This window comes from Mixophyes fleayi, chromosome 5 (assembly GCF_038048845.1).
Source record: "Mixophyes fleayi isolate aMixFle1 chromosome 5, aMixFle1.hap1, whole genome shotgun sequence".
Lineage (NCBI taxonomy): Eukaryota > Metazoa > Chordata > Amphibia > Anura > Limnodynastidae > Mixophyes > Mixophyes fleayi.
In genome coordinates, this window is record NC_134406.1 from 30,231,932 (window position 1) to 30,256,428 (window position 24,497).

The 24,497-nt window shown below is 39.2% G+C and overlaps 1 protein-coding gene across 4 annotated transcripts in view; it reads left to right on the plus strand.

Moving 5' to 3' along the window:
- The window catches only part of MLLT10 (MLLT10 histone lysine methyltransferase DOT1L cofactor), a 119,959-nt gene that overhangs the window by 59,804 nt on the left and 35,658 nt on the right, over positions 1 to 24,497 (plus strand). For all 4 annotated transcript variants that reach the window (XM_075211937.1, XM_075211938.1, XM_075211940.1 and 1 more), the window contains 4 exons: positions 1,898 to 1,993; positions 7,570 to 7,834; positions 13,614 to 14,183; positions 23,126 to 23,298. In XM_075211937.1, the coding sequence (XP_075068038.1) occupies positions 1,898 to 1,993; positions 7,570 to 7,834; positions 13,614 to 14,183; positions 23,126 to 23,298 (1,104 nt within the window). The remainder of the gene's footprint in view (positions 1 to 1,897; positions 1,994 to 7,569; positions 7,835 to 13,613; positions 14,184 to 23,125; positions 23,299 to 24,497) is intronic.

The window sequence follows — 24,497 nt, forward strand, 5'->3', positions numbered from 1 at the left end:
CCCCCTATTAAATGTGTACTTTTTATTTTTAAATATTTTAATAAAACAATATTAGTAAAAAAAATGATTTATAAATGCAATTATGGGAATAAATTGTCTTTTAATTGCCTATTTTATTTACAGTCTTTGTATATTCTCACCTACAGGCATAGGTAAGACAATTATAAGGGCTCGCTCAGACAAGCGGTTTGGCATGGTTTGCTCACTTCTGCATAAACTCGTGATTCTGCCTGTGCTGCTCACACAATCATCATGGGTCTAAACAGCGTTTCTGGCTGACTTTAGGTGCGAGGAAATTCTTACCAAATCTGAATGAGCCCAAAGGGCATGACGACCCCTATGAGCCAAAAATGTAATCTCCGTAGGTAGACGCGATGGACCATTATTTTTGTTTGTTTTATTTTAGATTATTGTTTTTATACTGCCGGTCTGTAGATGTATGTGTATATACAAGGAGAGATCTTGCTCTGCCCAATGTTCTGCGTTACACTGGTTAAAGAACACATTACATTTAGTTGAAGTATAAGATGATATGTACAAAATGGCAATATATAGTCATGTAAAAAAACAACGCAAACCTTTCAAATCTGTGTTTCTGCTTATGAGGATAAAACTGACAATCCTGTAGGGCTTGATGAGGACTAAAACTTGATAAGTCTTCTGTTACAAATACCAAATAACAGATTTTAGTTTGTCATTATTTACTCAAGAAAAAAAATAAGACCACATGAAAAGCCATGTGACAAAAAGGGCGAACGCCAAATGGTTCAGTAGCTTGTAGAATCGCCTTTAGCAGCTGTATAAGTCTAGGAGTGTGTGTGCGCCCTGTTCCTCCTTATAACATTGCTTCAGCTCCTTAAAGTTTGAGGCCATTTGTTTGTGCAGATTTCTCTTAAGGTCCCTTCACAACATCTAAATGGTTTTGAGGTCTGCACTTTGACTTGACCATTGCAAAACCTTGTTTCGTTTTCAGCCATTCAGTTGTAGAATTGCTGATGTGCTTAGGATCCGTGTCCTGTTACATGTTCCAATTTCAGCTAAGCTTCAGACAAATGTCCTCACGTTTCCTACTGTGGTATGAAGAGGAGTTCACGTTGGACTCCATGATGAGGTGTCCAGGTTCTGTGGCTGCAAAACAACCCCAAATCATCACTCCTACACCACTGTGCTTGACCGTGTGTATGAGGTTCTTGTGGTCGTAGGCTGTGTTCTGATTTTTGCCAAACATGACGTGCTTTAAGACCACTTTAAGACCACTTTAGTGTAATCTAGAGGATCCTGTCCAAGAAATCATTGTATTCAGATGTAACTTTGAAGACCTAAGCCTTCCTGCAGTGGGGAGAATCTGGTTCGGTTTTCAGTTGGTTGACACTAGGGGCCCAAATAGTGAGGTTAGCCTATAATAACTCCTCCTATGACATTAGGTGTCGCTCATTTTCTGCCATTGTCCATCAATAGTTCATTGATTTGGGTCAAATGTTGGAGATGGGGGTATTTTTCATCCCATACATTAAGTGACTTGGGGGTCAAATATATAAATATGTGTGTGTGTATATATAATATATTCATATATATATTAATATAATATGGGTGACCATCTATATAGCTGAAGTACAGAGGTGTGTGACAGAGCTGTTTTATTCATTCAGTAATGCATAGTCTAAAGACTTGTGTGGTTTAGGGTTTCGTGACATACATCGAACATGTGCCTGGCTGGAAACCAATCAAATCTCAGCAAAGCCATCATTAGCCATCTGCTATTTTTTGTAATGCCGTACAATAAGCCAAATAATACCAATGGTCTCTAATTATTCCCTTTGCACTGTATGTTCAGATATCGCAAGCCAAAGTTTTTGTTTGAAGCTGAATGAAAATGTGTAAATTTTCTTGATTTCAGAAGCATAAAGAGAAAGAAAAGCACAGACAGAGATCCAGAAAGCAAATGGAGCCTTTGGCGTCATTAGTTCCCTCTCTGACTGTGACTACTGAAAAGGTGAGCCCAGCCACACTACGGGACACCAGCCACAGAAACTGACTTTGTAGCCGGTGACATTTAAGCTTGAACAGGTTATATACATGCCACCAAGACAGGCATATGCTGGGATTTTGTTGACTTTGTCCATTAAAGGCCGCAGTTTTTTGTTTTTAATCCATACATGTTGGTTTCACCAACAAAGGAATGATGTTAGGAAGTACGAGTCAGCTTGGATGTAAGTGTAGAGACTACAAACCAGTACACTTTGGAACATTAGGAGAGATAAGTAACTGCACATACTTGAATGCAAGGTCTGGTTCCATAAATCTCTATATTTAGGAATTTTATATCACCAGTTGTGTAATACCTGAAATAACAACCCCTGTGCTCATATATATGTATGGTGTGTGTGCAGTAATTAAGCACCGATCACAGCATGTGTAAGGTCATTTGTCTGTTCAGCAGTTCGTGTACCTACTAATTGGCTGGCAGTAGGTGTATGCAGCGATTTGTTCTGATAGTCTTTATTATTTCAAGCCAGGATTGAATATGGGAGACTGTCATCTAAATTATATATATATATATATATATATATTCAAAAGTAAGAGTACACACAGCACTTAGCAAACGTAAATGCCCAGCAAGTGTAAGGATGTAGTTAGGGTTCTGATCACTGATTAATACAGCAGTGTATTTAGAAATGTAACATGTTGAATGGACCGTAATTACAGTGAGTGGCTGACTACATGTGTACAGTTCAATGTCATAACCCCCCCTCACATTTCTTCTCTTAAGACTTCTATCCAGTTTTATAGATAATCTTTTGTGCAAAGTCCATGTCCACAAGCACACACCTGTTCTTAACTTACATCTCTGCTGTCGATCTTCAACTAAGTAATCCTTACGCCACGTTATACTTAAAACCAGACTACACAAATGATACTGTTACACTAATGAGCAATGTCTCTACCGCATTCTGTTCTTACCGTATATTGCGAGATGCCAAGATGTTGCCACCTGCCCCCCCCCATGCATGCGCAGTTAGTTACCTTCCGACTACACTGTGACCTATAAGTTAGGAGGAAGCAAAGCATGTCTTGTGTAGATTATGTGAGTTTGTGTTTCCTTATGTTATGACCGCAAATGAGGTAAACTGTGCACAGGCAGAACATAATGACCAGTTTTGGGGAAATATTGATTATCTCCATCCCTTCCCCACCGAAAAAAATAATAAACAAAAAATATTACCCTGTCCGCGAATTCTTGTCCAACTTGGTTTATTTTCTCTGTACTGTTTCCCAAAACGAAGTATAATCCTGGCTTAGAAATGTACTGGGTGGTCAGATATGTTAAGTGGCTTGTAAAGAGAAAATCCTGTGGCTTTCAATGTTTTCCGCACACCTGTGTTTGAAGGGAACAAGATATTGGGAACATCTGCATGGACAAAGGGGCGTACAAAACCTGAAAAACAAAACCACCAGCTACTGGGGCTGGGCCAGTGTGAGGAATTTCTTATGAATAGGGCTAAACAAAATAATCTCAATGGTCAATGTTGTCATTCTTTAATAGCGAAGGTCATTGATAGTTTGTGGTGAAACGTTCTAGTGAGTGAGGAAAGGAAGATGAGGTAAATCATTTCTGGAATGTTTGCATGTGTACAAGTGCTTATATAGACTGTCAGCGTCACTTGAGTGATAGTTGTCTGGGCTGCTTGTGATCACACAGGTGAAGTTTGTACATTTCAGTCATGCTTACGGTGCTGATGAAAAGGGACCCAGGAATAGAAAACATTTAGTGGTAATTGAAGTGAATTTGTCACCAGGACATATCGGCTTTGATTCAATAAAAAACCTGTATGTGGAAAAACACTGACCCCAGAAAGTGCCACAGTGAAAGCTTCAAAGTGCTCCCATCACCTGCACAACGGAGGCAGCCATCTTACCAGTACAGCCTGAGTGTCCTCTAGAAAAAAATGTAGACAGCCGTTTTGTGGCTAAACCTTTTAGGGTTATATTTTTTTTTTTCTCAGGTAATATTTAAAGTGCACCCATCACTTTCACACAGTGAAGGCAGCCATTTTCTAGGCTACAACCACATTCATGAGAATCCAGCCTTTCCATTCTCTAGGGTTCTAGAAATATGGTTTCCTCCCACAAAATGGCAGCCTGCACTGTAAGCTCTCCATGGGGAATTGTGGACCAAAAACGCCCAATGAGGCAAATTTAGTTGATAAGGATATTTTCTGCCTGCACCTGTTCCCGCCTGCCTGTAGTCTATCACAGCATTTAAAAAGTTAATATATAATGGTGACTTTTTGAGGAGTTTATTTAAACATCATTTTAATTAGTAAACAATTGAGCAGGAATGCCAATTGCTTCCTTTTTAATGTGTTTCCGACAGCAGAGCATGAGCCCTGAGCCCTTACTTTGCAGTACCCTGTATAATTAAGAAGGCATGTTGAATGCTTGTATTGATTTGGGCTGTTATAATGTAATGACAGTAATTGATCAGGACAGATCAGTACAAATTACGGTTATTGTGATGTTTTGCTAGAACTGAATCTGTAACCTTGTTTTATGCTGTTTGCTGTTCTATTGATTTGTTTATGAAATATTTTGGTCTGTGTTTACTTGTTTGTATATTTTGTTTTGTGCTTGTAGCTATTTTATTTATATGGTTGTGAGACAACTGTGTCTGAATTAAATGGATTTATTTCCCCATTGTCAAGCAAACATTTATTAACACTTTGCTTTTCTAAAAGAAGTTATTCTGCACAAGGCACGTTGTTTTTCTTTTTTTTTTTTTGTATTTAATATATTTTGCTTGGGATCCATGAAGATTGTTAGGTGGTGTTGACTTCAATAGATTGTGCCATCTAGTGGCAGGAATGTCATAAACGGTATTAAACATTTGAATGAAGCATCTATATGAATTGTAGTTCCCATGTTTAAGCTGCCAGTTAGAAATTTACATATCGATAGTGTCTTTTAAAATGAGCTGTGTTTTTCCACCAATGTGATATCCAATTAAAATGATAACACTGCATAAGTGTAATATGTATGATCAGTGATAATATTGTAACTATGGTGAATGAATACAGAGTATTCAAGTGGTGCCAGAGATCTGCAGCGTAGAAGACTGTGTGTGTGTGTGTGTGTGTGTGTGTGTGTGTGTATAGATATAGATAGATATTATATAGATATGTATGTATGTGTGTATAGGATCACATCAGCATGCTGAAGCACTTAAGACTTTGTGTAAGAATATTTTATTTTATTTTTTTTTAAAAAAAGAATGTTTGAATTGGAGAAAAGGATGGAGGTTGTAGTTTTGCATTTAAACCATTTTTAAATGCAATTGTACAGCTACAATATTATGACCTGGTCTTTGCAACAGTAGTTACAAAGATAATCATAGTACTGATACTAAATCTTTAAAGCTACTTCCAATGCCCATAATAACTATCATAAGGCTTTATGCCATGATTTTCAATATAAATACTTCTAATGAATCTAATTCTCAAAGCCACCATGAATGTATGTGTGTGTATGTGTGTGTGTGTATATGTGTGTACACAATGTTGCATGATCAGGAATCAGATTTGAGATAAATGTGATGGAAGTGAGATTTCTCTGATACACAGCAGACTTCCTGTGTGTTATCCAGTTGAAGGATTACAGTCAGCCTCCTCGTGGTTGAAGGGCTCTGATTAACAGGTTTACTAGAAATTGTAAATTTAATATTAAATGTTTGAAGTCCTGTCATTATTTGGACTTTTAAACTTGTATCTGTTATTAGTTGCCTGTATTTTAAATTTAGGGATCCTTTCATGCCACTAATGTATTCTATATGAAATAATAGTAAATTATAAGGGTGTTAGAGTTGACAGAGGAGTTATGTGCCAATATAACAGCATAAGGCAGTAAACTAAGAGCTAGAGGTACAGACCTTAACATAGTTGATGAGGTTGAAAAAAGACACCATTCCATCAAGTTCAATCTAGTTCTCCTGCGATCTTGCATTGAAAATTGATTCCGATGAAGCAACCGCCAATCTGTGTGTGAAATCCCTCCTGACCCAATATTGCATTCCTGTTTCTCCCTGGATCCACTATTATTCTTCATTTTTCTTAACGGTTGTATCCCTGGATTCCCTTTTCCATTAGATATTTGTCTAACTTTCTGAAACCTATCAATTGAATCTGCCATCACAACCTTCCCTGGCAGTGAATTTCATATCTTGAGTGCCCTTATTTTAAAGAACCCCTTCCTTTGTTGGTTGTGAAACCTCTTCCTCTCCAACCTTAGGGGGTGACCGGGTGACCGTGTGTCAGTCCTTGGGGTAAAAAGTTCCCATGAAAGCTCTCTGTATTGGCCCTCAATGTATTTGTACATAGTAATCATATCTCCTTTTGGACGCCTCTCTTCTAAAGTAAACATGCCTAAACTAGCTAACCTTTTCTCATAGCTTTATGACCCTATAGCCTTTATCAACTTTGTTGCCCTTCTCTGAACTCTTTCTAGGTCCAAAATGTTTTTTGTTTTTTTATAGAGTAGTGCCCAGAACTGTGCTCCGTATTCAAGATGAGGTCTTACCAATGATTTATATAGTGGCAAAATAACACTCTCTTCCCTTGCATCTATGCCCCTTTTTATGCATGCTGATACTTTATTGGTCCTTGCAGCTGCTGCTTGACATTGAGCACTATTGCTAAGTCTACTGTCTACGGGCACTCCCAAATCCTTTTCCATTATAGATTCCCCTAAATTTATCCCAATCAATTTATAAATTTGGTGCTGCTTGTTTTTGATCCCGAAGTGCATAACCTTACATTTATCTTAGTTAAACTTCATCTTCCATTTGGCCGCCCAAATCCTCCAGTTCATTTAAGTTCCTCTGCAGAGAAACAACATCTTGCTCTGATTTGATTATCTTGCAGAGTATGGTGTCATCTGTAAAAATAGAAACTTTGCTGTCTAAACGATCACCAAGGTCATTAATAAATATATTAAAAAGGAGTGGCCCCAGCATGGAACCTCGAGGGTACACCACTTAAATCATTTGCCCAATAAATTTGTCAGTTATTCTGACATTACTTTATGGTGCGGCCAAACAGCGCAGTGTAGTATTTTTACTTGTGCACAGTTTTTCTTGTCTGTAAACTGAAGGGCCCTTGATCACTCTTCCTCCTACCTCTACCCCCAGTGTATGTCTAAAGGTTGGGGTGTGAGCATGTAACCACTGGGCATGTCCCTCTCTCTAGAACACAGCAGTACTGACTCCCGCTCCCGGATACATTTTAGTGAATTTGACAGCTGATTTTAAAAGATTGATAGAACACTCTTTCAAAATTCTAAATTGGAATCAATTCCCAGCATAGCGTTGTGACTACAAAGTCGTCTGCAGTGCTGAAGCCAAAACAGAGTAACAGACCGGTGTCTCGCTGGCTTTAACCACTAGTAGTAGTAGTAGTAGTAGTACTATTTATAATATTTACAGCTTTATAAGAGTGATGTTAGACAGGCCCAGAATACAGTGTGTCATATCCTATCTGCATGGTTCCCTGTATTTACCCTCTACCTTGTATCTTTCAGACTTATACCTGCACTACCAACAATAACAACAACGCCGTCACAAGCGCAGTAAAGCGTTTGGAGGAGACTGCAGCGCGGTTTACAAATGCTAATTTCCAGGAGGTTTCTGCACATCCCTTAAATGTGAAAGATGCTCTGGAAACCCGAGCATCTGAGGGCAAAGCAAAGAAGACTACAGGTTACAGCGGCGTGCAGCGGGGACGGAAGTCTGGCAGTGGGAGAAATACTGCAGTACCAGCTGCAGCCACCAGTCCCTTCCAGCAAGGTAACGTAGTGTGGAAGTCCTCAAGATATCATCTCCTGACTCCTGTTAGTAGATGATGTGGTTTCAGAGTAAAAGTCAGTGGTAAAGATTGGGGTGTATGTTGGGGTAATCTAGGCTGGATTTAACATTTTTGCTTTGGTGGACAACATAGACTGAAGGTCGCATCTGAGCCTCATGGTCTAAACCTCCACCAAATCTTCTCTATATAAGGAATATTATCCACATACTGCCAGGAATTAAAAATGATCGTTGTTTTTGTGTTTTATGTTGGTAGGTTAACATAAGAAAACCGGGTGGTAAGATGACAGAACATGGACCAGTTGTTGCCCATACAATACTGTCACTCTAGTCCTAGGTCTAAGTGGCCTTTCTGCAAATCTGAGCTTGAATCCATTAACTGCAGATATGTATAAAGCAATAGACCATTGCTTATCTAATTTTATTAGTAGCCATCCATTCTTCATAATGAGCGGAGTTCATGCAGAAGACCTATACATGCTTGGTCTGATGATTGAAGCTAGAACATTTAAAATAAAGGGTTGTTTTATCTCTATGGCAAACAGGTAGTGAATACTCGTGAGCTTTTTTATTTAGTTTTAAAACAAACAATTGCATAATAATAAAGCTAGCCAATGGATTTTGTCCTTCAATGTTTAAGATCTGTTTTTCATAGGGATCATGGATCCCTATTTTTGCCTGCATTCTAGCTGCAGGGACCCCTTAGTTGTAATTGTGGGAAGACACCATGTATATGTAACTTATGAAATATATTTGTGATTATTTTATTGTGCTACAAAACTGTAACTACAAGTAGATATCATATAGAGAGATATCCAGTAACATGACACATTCACGTCTGACTGACTCTGATTGTCTGACGTAAGTGTACCTTAACTAAAAAAAATACTTTCTGCGCACACTTCTCCTTAATAACTAAATGCCGTGTGTAATAAACACAGTCCCGATGTCCCCTTACACTCAGTAATTTGAGGCATAAATAACGAGTAGTCCTTTTAGAATCACCCCTTTCATTGAATTAGGTTTTTCTCCTAAAGTGATGGTAGGTTGGGTGTGACATTGACACAGTGCATCTCTTCAGGCTTTTCCACCTCCGGCATCTTAGGCCCACTTATAGTTTGCAAAGACAAGGAATCTACCAAGAGAGTAGAGTAGGTTGTGTACCTGTCATATGCGCTGGGTGTAGCTAGCGATGGTGGTGCATAATCATGGTGTTCTGCGCTGTGCGGCCAGTGCGCTTCATACATAAGGCACAATGTATCCACAGTCATTGTCTTCACCAACATCACTACAGGTATACAAAGTAAATAATAAGGATTCTGTGTGAGGGTGACTCCTGGATATAGATATATATATAGATACACACACACACATATGTTAGAGAGGGATATAGATAATGTGTGTGTATGTATATGTGTATATATATATGTGTGTGTATATATATATATATGTGTGTATGTATATGTGTATATATATATATATATATATATATATATATATATATATATATTTCTGTATTTCTTTCTGTCTGTCTTTCTCGCTCGCACAAAGCAGGCCAGCCTACGCAGAAATGTGAAACTCACGTGGCCAAATTTTAAATAGGGAGAAAGTGTTGGAAGCATTAGGTAGCTAAGAGCTAAAAGCTGCCCCATCTACCAGGCATTTTCTGGTTGGATAAGCACATACCAAGGAAAACTCTTATTAACCTTTCCTGACCAGGGTTTTATGTAAAAATATTTATCCTGTTAAATTCATCTGTGATTTTCCCCCCCACCCTGCCCCCTTCTAAAAACATGACTGAATCACTTGGCTGAGGATTGTGGTGCTGCATCCAACTCTTCAATTTTGTACTTTCTTGTCGACTGGGCCACTTTTCTAATGTCACATCCAGCATAATTCAGTTTCTGTTTTAAAATAAAATAAGAGTTTCCAGAAATCCTTCCATCACTATATAGGATTAGACCAAGTTGTAGAATTCTAATGAGCTCTTAACAGCAGCTGTAAAAACAAAGGGCTAAAAGAAAGACAGCTGGTGACAGTCAGATCTGCTAATGGAAACCCATTTTACATAGCTGCTAATTAAGTGACAAAATAGTGGTTGTCTTAAAGCCTCTCCTTTTAAAATTGTGCAGAGGAGAGAGTAAGTAAACGTTTTTAATATTTACTACCGATTTGTGAACAGTAAGGAGGAAGCCAAAGATCCCATCAGGTTGGAAAACTTCTGCCGACTTTGTATTTGGAATGTCCCAACTAACTTACTTTGTGTTTTTCAGGCTTTGTTTGATTATTTATCTACAATTGGTATAATTGATATAATGTAACCATATTAAAATCTAATGACTAAAGGTCTGCTCTGGGTGTTTTGTGTACAAGCTTGCCTTTCCGTTTGTTTATGAACACAGATGTGTGTAAGTGTGCTAGTCTACACATATATGTGTGTGTATATATATATATATATATATATGTGTGTGTGTATGTGTGTAAAATATATAGGCACCGCGCTGCCTATATAAGTGGTTAGCACTTCTGACTTATAGCACTGTGGTCATGAGTTCAATTCCCGACCGTGACCTTATCTGTGTGGAGTTTGTATGTTCTCCCCGTGTTTGCGTGGGTTTCCTTCTGCACTCCAAAAACATACTAGTAGGTTAATTGGATGCTATAAAAAAAAAATTGACCCTAGTCTGTCTCTCTGTCTGTGTGTGTGTGTGTTAGGGAATTTAGACTGTAAGCTCCAATGGGGCAGGGACTGATGTGGGTGAGTTCTCTGTGCAGCACTGCGGAATCAGTGGCGCTATATAAATAAATTGTGGTGATGATTTTGGAGTGCGGGAGGAAACCGGAGAATATGAATATATGTATGTATGTGTGTATATATATATGTATATGTATATGTATATGTGTGTGTGTGTCTATATGTGCCTTTGTGTAAGAATGTACTTCTTTCCATGCATATAAAGGACCGTATTTCTGTTTTTGTGTAAATGACCTTCCATCTTTGTGCCTGCATGTTTGTCACTTTTAATTCTAAGGGGGGGAATTCAGTTGGGCCTGCACAGTATTGCCGTTACTATGGTAATTTTAACGCAGATTTTTGCTTGTGGCTAATACTGCGCACTATTACTGTAGTAACGGTAATATTGTGTAGGACGTGTTTTTCTTCCGCATAACATAGCCAATTGAATCGGGCCCTAAGGGGGGGAATTCAGTTGGATGCTTTACTCTTGAAAGTAATGCGGCTTAATTTTAACCTGGATCTTTGCTTGTGGCTCTCTGAGCCGCTAGCAAAAATCAGCGTTAAAAATTACCGCTAATAGTAGTAATGCGCAGGCCGTGTTACTTTTGAGAGTAACGCGACCAAATGAGTCCCCCCCCCCCCCCCCAAGGGTTTTTTTTATTTTTAATTTATCATGGTTTGTAAATGCTGTATCTTTGTATACAGTGATGCATTACTGTGCATAAGAAGTAATATACTGTTCTATGGAGTCTGGGTGGAGACCAAAAAGCAATTGGAGCAAGGACAAATTATCATCATTAACAATTAACATTGTGTAATGTGGTGGCGCTATGTAAATAAGCAGCAATACTAATAATAATACGCTGTCCCACCAAAATAATAAATAATGAACTATTACATGAAGTTGGGTGAACTGAATAGTGAAAATTTGGCTAGACCACCTGACTAAGGACATACACTCAAATCTCAGGCCCTGGGATAAATCATTTACATGAAGGCAAACTCTGTCATGCCAAATGGAATCTGTTTTAGGTTTTTCTTGTTTTATTTACTTCTCTTGGATCTGAAAATGTAATGGTATCTGCCACCCACTGTACTTTCCAGTCTGTGAACAGATTTCTTTGTCCTACCCCAGTTTGTTATAGCAGACTGGCCAACAGAGGTGTTAGGGGTGATCCATATTGTAGGAGGTTGAGTTGCGTTTTAGATCAGACATATTTTAAGACAATATTTTGTGGTCTTAGAAATAAGGAAAGTATACAGAAATTGTAATGTACCTGTTGGAGAAACATTTGAAAATACATTTCTAAAACCATGTAAGTGCAAAGTTGTCCTCTGTTATGACCTAACCTCTCAGTTGTGAAAACCATCTCAAATTTTCTTGTCTATAGTGAAAAATTACAAATATTTCTCTGTGCAACAGGTACATTGTCATAATGTGGAAATTGGCCTAGTCATGGGAGGAAAGCATCCAGCCATGATGGAGTTAGACATTGGACTGCCCTATAATGTTGTTGCTTTATAGCACTCTCCTATACCATAATACAGTCTATGGTGTACAGCCATGCAAGTTACTTCACATAAACACCATGGAAAGGCTATGTGCAGTGGGACTGCAGCTTTGTAATGTAAATAAGAAAAATCCGCACTGATGAGGAGTTCTGATGAAGTGGGCGTTATTTAAGTGGAACTCCACATATACTTCTAAAGTGCTAAGGATGAGTCCCACTGGTCCTTAGTACTTATGTGGTTCAAATAACACCTGTCCCAGAGTCCAGTAATGATGCCACTGAGCTAGAGGTGCTTAGCCAGAACACTGCAGAAAAAAGTTTGGGAATGGGAGGGCACTAAAAGTGCCCGGTATCCCCCATTATGGCACCAGACAATAACACAAGTGTCAAGACGGGTGGAGGTTACAACGCCCAAATCACCACCATCCTGCCTACAATAAACTAGAGATATCCTCTTTTGATGCTGTAGATTGTCTGGTTTTCAAAATGTAGGATTGTCCTGCTATCCATATTACTATTCATTTTTATTTCAATAAAGACAGTGCAAACTAACCAAAAATAAATATGTATTATACTTTTCAAATACATATTTTATTATGAAAATATAAGGTGGATTGATGGCAAACGAGAACCACAAAGTATATTTTGGTGACCTTTTTATTTATTTTATAAAAGTGTCTCTCTTTTTTGTATTTTAGCTATTTTTCTTGTATATTCTTTGCTGTTACAGAACTTGTAAGCAACTGATGGTTCATTTTATTTGAAAGTGTTTGTTAGTAATGCCCAAGACACAACTGTTGGTGCACACCACACTAGGCAGATAGGAGAACACACCATGGCTTGGCTGCACAGGTCCTCAGAGCAGTATGGGGAGTTATTTCACCTATTCATTGTACATGGTCTCTGGCGACTGAGTAAGAGAGAAGGATAGAAGGCTGTCTGCTCTTGCCCGGCTTGGTCCCAGAGCTTACAGCTTTGTGAAGGTGTCCTTAGTAACTGCCTGCCAAACTGCATTGAATTCTGCCCTATTATAATAGCAGTGAGCCTGAATAATGCCCGGAAATCAGCTTTCAGAGCGGCAAACAATAAATAAGTCAGTTAGTTAGCTTATATTCTGTATATGCTGAGGACAAAGAAAACTGTCGTAATAGTTTTTGTGATATGAAGCCAGTTAATACTGGCAAAAATGCTGTAATATGCATTTCTGCTAAAGGGCATTATTTTTATTTATTTTTAATTAAAGTCACTGACTGCTGTAGGATAGACTTTCACGTAAATATGGCAGCGGTTGTTGCGGAACTTGCCACATAGCCAAAGCCACAGAATTTTAATCTATATGTTTTAGGAATAATTTGGGTAATTCTTAAGTTAGATTCTGTTGTAAAGGAAGAATGAAAGAAAGCTGTTCCTTCTCCTTCTGATGCTATTCTACTTTGTTACAAAAATAAAACAAAAACAGGTTTTATGTACCAGCCTTGCATGTAATTAAGCTATTTTTTTGTTTTGTCTACAGGCAGCATTGCAGGAACCCCGAGTAGTGTTAAATCGTCTTCTGGAAGTTCTGTGCAGTCGCCACAAGAGTTTCTGAGTTTTACAGAATCTGAACTGCGAACTGATGGCTATCATCACCCTCAGCAGCCCCCATTCACCAAAGATGTGCTTAAAGGGGAGCCAGGACTGCAGGAAGGCACCATAAACAGTTTTAGCTCCTTGATGGGCCTTCCTTCAAACCCAGTTATGTCTTTCCAGACCAAAAACTTTGATGGTGTTCCTGGAGATTATGTTAATTCAAGCCTTACTGTATCAGGATACAAGCGGGTACAAGCCTCTATGATGGAAGATGATGCAGTAAAGGAGAAAAAGAGAAGAGGAAATAGGCAGGGCAAACACGGGCCTGGTCGGCCGAGAGGGAGCAAGAACCAAGACACTGTGTCCTGTATGTCTGTTTCCTCAGCTTCTCCAACTTCTTCTGTGGCATCTGCAGCGGGCAGTATAGCCAGCTCTGGTATTCAGAGGTCTCCCACATTGCTCAGGAATGGCAGTCTTCAGAGTCTAAGTGTTGGCTCTTCTCCTGTTGGATCAGGTTGGTGAAATCAATCTTGTTGTTTTTTTTATATTGAGTATTCTACTACTTCCCTGATGTTTCTGGCTCTACTTTATTAGCTACACTTTGAATTTTCAATATGCAAATCCATTGTTAAAACACCATATAAACTATATTTAAAGTATATGATCTAGTGGTAAACGGATCAATGTAAATGAGATATCCGCCAAAATGTCTGTCTAATGTGGGATTTTACAATCGCCACAAGTAGCTGATCCCGCCGTACTGTGACTATCTGCTCTCGGCTCCTGCGGTGCTGTAGTGCTTACAGCCTGGAGTATGGACGTAAGCTGCTTTTGTTGACAATCTCCATTCTAATATAAGAATCTGGTTCTGATCGCTGGACTGAGGACTTTTCATTCAATAAGGATCATTTAAAGAACCAGTAACACTTGTCTGCTATAATATTCTCCTCTCAATCCATTGTGCAGGGCTTTAGTAAAGCCCTGCTGGAGTAACGTTGTTACCCAACACCAAAATGGGAGTGATATTTTGCTGAGCTTGCGAGCATACGTTGGGCTGACTAATACGAATGCTAGACAGCAAGTCTCCATTGATGGAGTCCTGTAGCGTACAGAGACGACTGCATGCTGAACAATTTTAGTTGTGTACATTTGTCAATAAACTCTTCTGAATTGTATCAGTAAGAATCCCCTCAGCTGTCCGTCCCTTCTGGTGTAAAGACTGGAAGAGGAGCAGGCTTTCTTAATTGGTCAGCTGAGCCTCAGGTGACAAGCTGAAGAGGGGCTTCCTGTTGTGTAGGGTAACAATGTTGGAAAGAGGGGTGGATGATAAATATTAGGGGTAATTAGAGGGAAGTGTACAAAAATATATATATATATATATATATATATATATATATATATATATATATATATATATATATATATATATATATATATATATATATTTATTTATTTATTTTAGGGTTGACTGTTCCTTTTAAGTACATTTTTTATTTACCGTGTTTTCTGATATCTTGGCCTATTCAGCTCCTCTATTCTATACTTATTTATTTAAGTGGTGTTCTAGTTCTCCTTTTTCAGATCTTAAAAATTTGGAGCTGCAACGCCTCTACTCTTGGTACATTTGACTTCACAGCCATATAGTTCGTGGCATGTGTACCTTTCTTTGAATTGTTGACACTGCAGAAACTTCAGAGTTCCTTTAACTAATATAATATATGGCAGTGTTTACCTGCAGTTATCTCCGATTGTCCTAAAATTGCCTTGTGTGGACCAGGTTCTAAAATACAAGTGTCCGATTTACTGTGATCATTGGGCATGCTTTGATTGGCTATTGGGTCCCGTAGCATCTGGTCTGTTGGCAACTGATAAATTACGATCGCTCAGATTTCTCCTGTGTGTGTTTGTAACGATTGTCTTAATGTATGCAATTTTTATTCTAAAATATTTGTTTTCTTCGCTGAAATGAATCTATAGAGGAGGTGCAAAACAGATCAGAGCAATGGTTTTCTGATTATACAAATTGTGTTTCTAAAGAGCTTTTCCACCCAAAATGTAGATTTAGTCATGAAGTTTTGGGAGACAGCTCTGAAGATTTAAAAACAACATATACTCGTATTTTCCGCCAATTTCTGTCTCCTTTTCACCACCGTTGGCCAGTCTTATTAGTCAGATTCCATGCAACGCAGTCATCCCTGTATAGTAACAGGACCAAAATGAAACTAGCCTGCGACATTTCCCAGAAGTCTATTTGCAGCAGCAGCGACAGGCTGTTCCTGTCTGCCAATAGAATGTGGGCACATGCGCCAGGTATGTTTGATATGTCGATATATGCCAACCTGAATAGTATCCAGGGCTTTCCGCAGTGAAAAAAAGGAAAGAACTTCCGGAAGACAGAGCAGTGGAATGTAAGTACATATGTTTTATGGAAAGGTTCGGAGGCAGTTTAAAATAAAAATGTAACCTTTGAGTAGAACACACATAGTTTTATCCTATAGATTGTAAGCTTGCAGGGTTCTCTTACCTCTCTGTCTGTATGAATTACCCAGTATTGTCTTATTAATGTTTGTTCCCAATTGTAAAACGCTACGGATTTTGCTGGCGCTATATAAATAAATGATGATGATATAATCATGTAACAACATTGAAGAGTCACTGTAGTCTTAGCAGGTCCTGTTTGCAGCATCTGATGCTGGATAACGGACAAGCCGATTTATTGGCAAGTACATAGATATGATGGCACACATAAATATGATGGCACACATATGGGCAAATGCATAATAATAATACAGTTGAAACCAGATGCATAGATAGGAATTCTATCTATGCATCTGGTTTCAACTGTATTATTATTATGCATTTGCCCATATGTGTGCCATCATATCTATGTACTTGCCAATAAATCGGCTTGTCCTTAATCTTTAACTCGGCTCCATACCATTGCGCCTGGGAACTTTATATTATTCTATCTATTTGGGGAGTAGGACGAGCCCCTTCACATATCCCACTGGCTACATCTATACACATAGGTTAAGAAGCGCGGACCCCAATATCTCTATACACTGATGCTGGATAACGCGTATTTACCAACATTATTTTTATTTTTTTTTAACCTCCCCTCCGAGAGTTTCCAGAGGAGAGGTGAAAGTCCAGAGGGGGGGCCAGGCTCTGCGAAACGCGTTTTGTCCCTCGACCCTCTGTCATGGAGGCCACCATCCAGCCCCCTTCAGTAGAAAGTGGGCAGGATGCGGGAGAATTGCCTGATCTCCCTGGAGTTCAGGAGACCGACCCAGATTTTGGCAGTTTTCCGGACATTCCGGGAGTGTATGACGTAACGGAACTCTATTTGTAGATTTGTGAAACCGTACCTTGTAATGATCTCCCTCCAAAAAAATAAGCAGATGCTTGTGTTACAAGTAGTGGATCTACTTGTCCATTTAGGTGAAGACAGGACATGACTAGGAGAGAATTAACTCCTCCAAAATGGCATCTCAGCAATTTTTACTACATGGAAGGGGGAATCTTAAAGTATCTCTGCAGATAACGGGTTAAATAGCGATGCTTCTAGATTCCCTGAGCAGCTTTTGTGTTTAATTCTGGAGTATGAAACCTGCAGCCAGTATTTACCACTGTAAAAATACTGCATTATTATTCTCCTATGTTGTGTTGTCCTGGTATCTGTAGTGAGAATAAAAGTCACGTTCTGGTTTAGGTATGAAATATATTGACATAAGTGCTGTATTGAACTCCTGCGCCTCTTTCCTATACTGTATAACTGCATTAATTCAATGGGTAGGCAGGAGGTCTTTACATCTAAAGTCTATTTTCTCCCTTGAACGTACCGGAACCCACAAGTCTAGATGTAAATAGGCTTTTAAGCCGTGCTCTGGTTATTGAATGACATTTCATTCTTCCTTGTGTCTGCTTGTAACAGCTTCTTTACAAAGAGAAAGATGAAGGGTGAACCCTGTAGATAAAAACACTATTGCACTTTCAGTGCCTTGTTAAGCTATACAACAGCATGCTGCACAAATACTCAATAGAAAGTGCAAGCTCTATGGAACAGCCAAGGCTTTTAGGCCCTTATAGACTACAAGCTAAGGTCACTGAATTGATATGCTGCCTTAGTCTATATGCCACTATATATGTGTGATTGAGTGAGCTCAGGCTTTAGTATATAAAGTCAAAAAGCTATACAAGATTGTGAGTTTTGTGCTTTGCAGGTTGATTTTAGAAGTCAGATAGGCATTGCTTGGTGGCCTCTTCAAATATAAATGTATATAATAGCACACAAATAAGCTGGCTTATCTTGGCCAAAGGTACGACGATCAGTTTTATGTAGAATAAAATATCTCCTATATCTCCTTCATTCCAGCGTTTGGCAGTAGAGTGGAGGAGATGCGGTCACTTGCACTGATCTCTTTGGATGGAGTAAACATGCACACAGGTACTTTACAGAGGCAGATTACGGAAATAAACCAGGTCCCTGTCCCTGTGCTCTTATCTATTTCTGTTAAGTGCCTGGATTCTCCGTCAGTCTCTCCATAGAGATTATGCTCTCGGTGCCAGCAGACTTGTATCATCTTTTCTCCAAAACAGCTGTGTGCACGTGGCCTTACAGTATTTATTGTCACCCCATAATATGATTGGCTCTGCTTGAACCCTGCTTTATTTGAAGAAAAAAAAAGCTTGTTTTAGTAATTGGGGTACTCATTAATACCTCCCAGTAAAAATGCTAGTTAAGCCACTGCTTGATGTTAAAGGTTATGTATTACTGAGCTGAATAATATGAATGAAGTAAATGAATGTCTCTTATGGTCCCTTTCATGGAGCAGGTCGCCATTGTAGGAGGGAGGTACTTCTCTAGCTAAACAGGCAGACGGGGGTGGGGGGGGGGGGCAATATCTTCCAGTTGACCCCACTCTGCTCTTCTGTGCATGTACAGTCTTGTATCAGCTTCACTGCGCTTCCTCTCATATGATTGTGGGTGCAGGCCCTCCTCACCTCCGTGCCCCTTACCGTACAGCTGTCCCAATATAGGGACAACAGTTCAGATTTTAGTGGACTGCTGCTCCCAACAGTCTGGGAAGTGATTTTTATGAGAGTGGGGTGTAGGTCAGGGATGGCATATGGAAGTGGGGGCTGGGCTAACCCCAACGTGATGTAGTGGACTCTCCTTTTCCATGGAGGTGTACCTGCATTACCCCAAGGAGCATTGTTAAAATGTTGTTGTGAGGCAGTGACTGGCTGCTTAGCAGTCTATCTTCGTAGTAATGCATTGTGTGGATGGGTCACTTTTCAGTGATGTCACTTAACTCAGTCGGCCCTGTTGCACCTATCCTGCTGTCTTGCAATGGACTGGGAAGGTCATATTTTACGTTCTAACAACTGCAGTGGAAAGTCCCCTTAACACCTTCATGTGGACAGTTACAATGCTGATGTCACAATAATATAACTTTTTAGATAAATCACTTGTTACCCATACACACTGGAAGCAGGCATTGTGTAGATTGAACTAACATTTATAAGAATATTATTATTTACTGGGAACCAGTGACATCACAGAGGCCATTATAGAGACCCTTTAGATTTTTCTATTTGGTCCAAGCCTATAGTTTTATTGCTAGACTTTTTCAGGTTTTTTTCTTCTTTTTTACGTGGCCCTGGAAAATTACCATATAATGGCTGTACTAGATAATAGCCAGTTTTATTCATCCATTTCAGAGTATTGCTACATTGTTATACCTAGGACAACCTGCATTATTACTAATTGCTTTACTCATCCCCATCAGACTGGTAAATTCCTATGGCATGCACAGTTGTACATACTTGTACAATTATCATAGTGTAATGTGATTTTAGCGGTACAGTGTCCATCAGCTGTTTATACATATATGCGTGATAACTGGGGACAATGCTAAATATTAGCTGAGCCCCCTATTGCTTGTAGGAGGTGATTAGAAGACATGTGGAAGGGTTAACGCGTCAAAGCCAGCCACAGCTTCCATGCTGCTTGGTTAAGTGGTTTGCATTTTTGGCAATGGATTTTAAAAGCTGATTTGTTTAACGAGATTATAGAAATCTAATTTTGACTGATATAAGGGGAAACCGGCATGACACTATGCAAATGGCAGTAGCCATAGTAAATTGGATGTCGTCAAATTTTTAATTACCTTTCTGTCTGTGATGCAAAGCAGAGCAAACATTTCTGTGAAATGATTTCAGTGTCAATGGACTATTTCCAACAAAGTGCTTTTGATGACTATTTATCAAAGCAAATTGCCTTATTTTTCTATTTTAAGATTATTTATTTATAAATGTCATTTTATTGTACTTCTTAATCATTTGAGCACATTTGTCACCTGACCATAGTAAGAAGCCAGAGTGCTCTTGTTGGTAGCAGGGAATAATAATACTGCTATTATACACAGACTTTCCAAACAGGCAGCTTTTCTACATAGTACAGTGTTTGTGAGCCAGTACCTCTTGTCTGCTCACAGTGGAGACCACTGTTTTGTGGGTGAGCCGTTAGTCATGAAAATGCAGCCTATAAAAGTAGGAGGAGCTCGAGTCCACACCGAGGTACTCGGTCTCCGTGGCGATAGTCCACAAAATGGCCGCCAACACTGTGTGTCTGTGACAAGTACACTTTGAACCACCATATAATAGACTCTATGGAGGTTTCCTGGAAAGCTGCAGGCCACATGTACAGCCCTAAATTAGATTATGCAGTATGGAGTACGACATTGTTTGATGTAGGATCTTTCTGCAACATCAGTCTTTGATCTTGGTTATGTTCAGATTAGCTGCATGATGGATGTAGGAGGGTGGTGGGTGGGATTTTGGCTGATGTCACATTATAGGATTGGATCAGCTTGTGGACTGTCTGGGTTTCATAGCCTGATGAATGTAATTCCATATCTTGGATGTGTCTCTTCTTGAAAATACTGCTAATCTTTGGTGGAATGGGAGTGAGTTTAGTGGGTACGTTTTACGCACTATACCACAATCATGCTTTAGTTACCATGCAATGAGATTTATAAATTAAAGTTGATTCCATTAAAATCCGAGAACCTCATATTTGCTATGTGCAAATGATTTTAATGGGAGGTATGGTATAATGAGACATTAGTGTATGTGTATTCATTCAACCACTCTATTTGCTGAATAGAGCAACACCGCTTCCATGTTTGAGAGATGATTTGTTCAAGTTATAATTGCTATTAAAAGTAGTTATTCAATGGTTAAATGTACTGATTGTAAAACAGTGACCTGATACTTGTGCTGGGAACCCATGTTCCAGTCTCATTGTCAGCTGTTTGTGATTAACAAGTTGCTTTATCTTATGTCCCAGATGCCAAAATTAGATTGTAAGCTAAATAGAGCAGGGAAATTGTGCTTGATGCAGCCTATGTACAGTACAGGGTCATTAAAACCAGACAAGTATATTCCATTGTTCTTAATTCGATCACTGGGGTCCTGTTTGAAGTCGAAGGATAATTTTTTTTTTTTTTGTATGTTACCTATGCCAAGCGAGCAGCATCACAGAACCTTAATTTAAACCTGCCCTCACCATTCCTTTTCAGTGTGACTAATAGGTCACACTGAAAATGGATGATCGTTACTTGTTTTGTGTATAGTGACCACACACACGTTATTTATGTAAGTGGAAAACTTTGTAGAATAAATTTACATTTACCATCTAAACATTGCATTGGTCCACAGTTTCTGATAAGGAATTATGGGTTTATTGATGGCTTTAGTCACTGTTGTTGATGGATGGTGATCTGTCCCAGTGATGTAACAATTACTTAGTTACCATAATCTAAACCTGTATAGTTAATGAAGGCAATCTGTGTATTTATTGGACGTCATTAAATAGCTGATGGTCTAATAAAAATCTGGAATTGTCATTTAGGAAATGAATCTCTTAGTAAATTGGTAGTGGTAGGTACACCAAGCACCCTTTGACCTGCTATTCACCCTCTTGCTGCAGTAGGTGTCAAAGGAGAAAGGAGCAGGCATTCAGCCTCCCACTCCTCTTTGTGTTCCTAGAAGAAGACGGATGGGTGCCAACCTTCACTGAGGCCCCCATGAAAGGCTCCCACCTTTCTCCAAGTCCTGTGATTGATCTGTTGTGTGCATCCCAACAGGGTTTATTCAAGTGCTGAAAACCGCCTCAGTCACTCTCCCTTTTGAGTGATCTACCTCTTTAGATTTGAGACGTCCTAATCTAGCACACGGTAGATAAATTAGAGGACCTTATGTATTTCACAGATGGCATTAGTCCCAAATGAAATGAAAACAAATGTAATATTTTATGCTTAGCTGTTCATTCTCGCAGTTCGGTTCTCTCTCCTTATGTAAACCTTTTGTTTCCTTTCCTAATTGTCGCAACCTCAAATCTGAGCATCTTTTCACCCCCCTCAAAGGTCATCTTTTTCTTTTTTCACTGCTAATAGCTGATTTAATGTTCATATTGTCTCCTCACTGTTTAATACGTTCTGATTCTGCCAAATGGGCTTGTATTTCGTGGTTACCTAATTGTGTATGTTTTCTTTCTGTGAGTGTTAAGAATTTGAGAAGGATGGAACCATTACACATTTCATAACTGAGATGTTGTCTTTTACTCTTAATAATTGAAAAGTAACAAGATAAAACCATGTGAATGTAAATCAAGAAGTCGTCTGTTTGCCCCATGTGTACCCCGTGGCAGGATAATGAAAACAACGTCAATACATACTTTATAGCGACGTATCAGAAGTAATTTGCAAACCAAAGAAAACATCAGTCAGACGAAGGTTTTGGGGTAAAAAATTAAGCTTGCATAATAATTTTGTGGCTCTTAAAGTAGGAGGTTTCTTATGTAATATGAATGGTTGTATGTTATTACTTTAATGTCTTATCTGGTTGGTGCTCTTGAATGTCAGTTGTAACCATTTACTGTAAGGGTGATTTTGTATTTGCTCATGTGATACAGCAGAAGTCCAGTTTGGCATTCTAATTGTATGTCTTGTATATGAAGAATTTGTTTTCAGGAGCAAGAATCTTAAACATGAACTGAAACCCAATACAAACAGAATATAAAATAAATAGTGAACAAGGTGACTCCAATAAACAAATCATTCCACAGAGTTGTAATGATGGTTGGGTGTAGGGGGTGCACAGAGGAAGTGACTGGCCAGATATAGGTGGTTCCAGAACTAAGCCATAGTCTTGTGTAGCCGAATCTGGTCAGACATTAACACACACAGTCATCCTACAGCCATAGTTTTAGTCCGTCATGCTCAACCTATAGCGCCACCTGATCGGTTTGGCTGTATTTCTGTTTGTGGCATGTAGGAAGGCCTTGTCTTACAATCCTGATAAGGAGACAGTGTGGCAATATTCATTATACAGCATTGTCCTTTTAGGTGCCATGTCATAATCTGTGTGTTTTCCATACTTGCATTGCAGGAATATTCAACAGCAACGATGTAGCAGCATCCTTTCCCAGTGCTTTATCTGGCTCCAGTACTCCTGTCTCCAGCTCCCATGTATCGCAGTGTGCTGCTACTCACTCACAACAAGGAGCCTCGTCCCCATTACCCTTCTCCTCTACTGCTCCGGCCAGCACTACCACAACTCAGGTGAGCTGCTGCTATATAACCTATCGGTACCACGTCTGTGTGTGGCGAGACGGTGAGGACCGTACCGTCGGCTCTTTAATAATATAGTCTTCTAGTTCATAACTTGCTAGTATTGGTGAGGGAAACATGCACAATCAACCTTGATTATTTGCATCATCGCCATGATAGACTAGCTATGGCCAGGGACCACGTGGAAGCTGGTGTGCCATCCCAGTGGCAGGAGCCACACTTCTACACATAGCTGTGTATCACTCTGGTCTTGTAAACTAAAGACTTTCATCAGAACGGAAGTAGGGAAAATAGGGTTCTAATGCATTTGATAGACGTGTTTCTGTCTTGTTGCATTGAACACAGGCAGGTTTTGTTTCATGATGGTTGGTTACTTGTGCATGATGGACAGTGGTGGAACTACACCAGTACATATATAGCTCCACCCAGCAAGATTATCCTAGTATATCATTAAACAAATGTTTGATACCTAAAGCTTTGTGACCAGTTCACTTGCTGTGTGACACAGCAGCCTCGTGGGAATGGGAAAATGATTTAGTGTAATGAGAGCTTATTTCAAAAGAAATAAACACATTGAAGGCAGATAAACTAGCAGACCATAACTACAAGACTGATGCAATTCCCACCTCTGGGAGTTGCATCATTTGAGAAAACAGAGAGGAATGAAGGTAGGAATCTGCAGTCAGCTGGGACACATCTCTTTTACTCCAATCGGCTGCTGCCAATCCATATAATTTGGCACAATAAGATCTCATTCTTGCCTTGTCGGCTTTGAAGCTGCTGAAAGTTGAGTATCTGTAAGTTCCAGATTTAGGAAGGAGATGATACGGCTTGTATCAGTCACTAGCATACCCTATGTCTTAGCTAGTGCACATATTACTACTATAATGTGCTAGAGAATCTCTAGCTATTGCAGGGCATTCATTTAGCCAAATAAATGCAGAGTTTTATTGATTATTTTTACTAGCATTTGTGCTTTTTTTTAAATGCTGGAAATTACACTTTTTAGATTGTCGTAGATGACGTAATTTAAAGAGCAACTCCCGTAAAAATAAAAATTACTGTTGGGCATAGATGAGACTTGACTTAATAGCTTTTTTGCATTAGTTTTCATGTATTCCACTAAAGAAAGAGAAGATAGAAAGTTGTACCCCGGTGACAAGTTGAAACTTTCCACTGGGCCAGCGTTG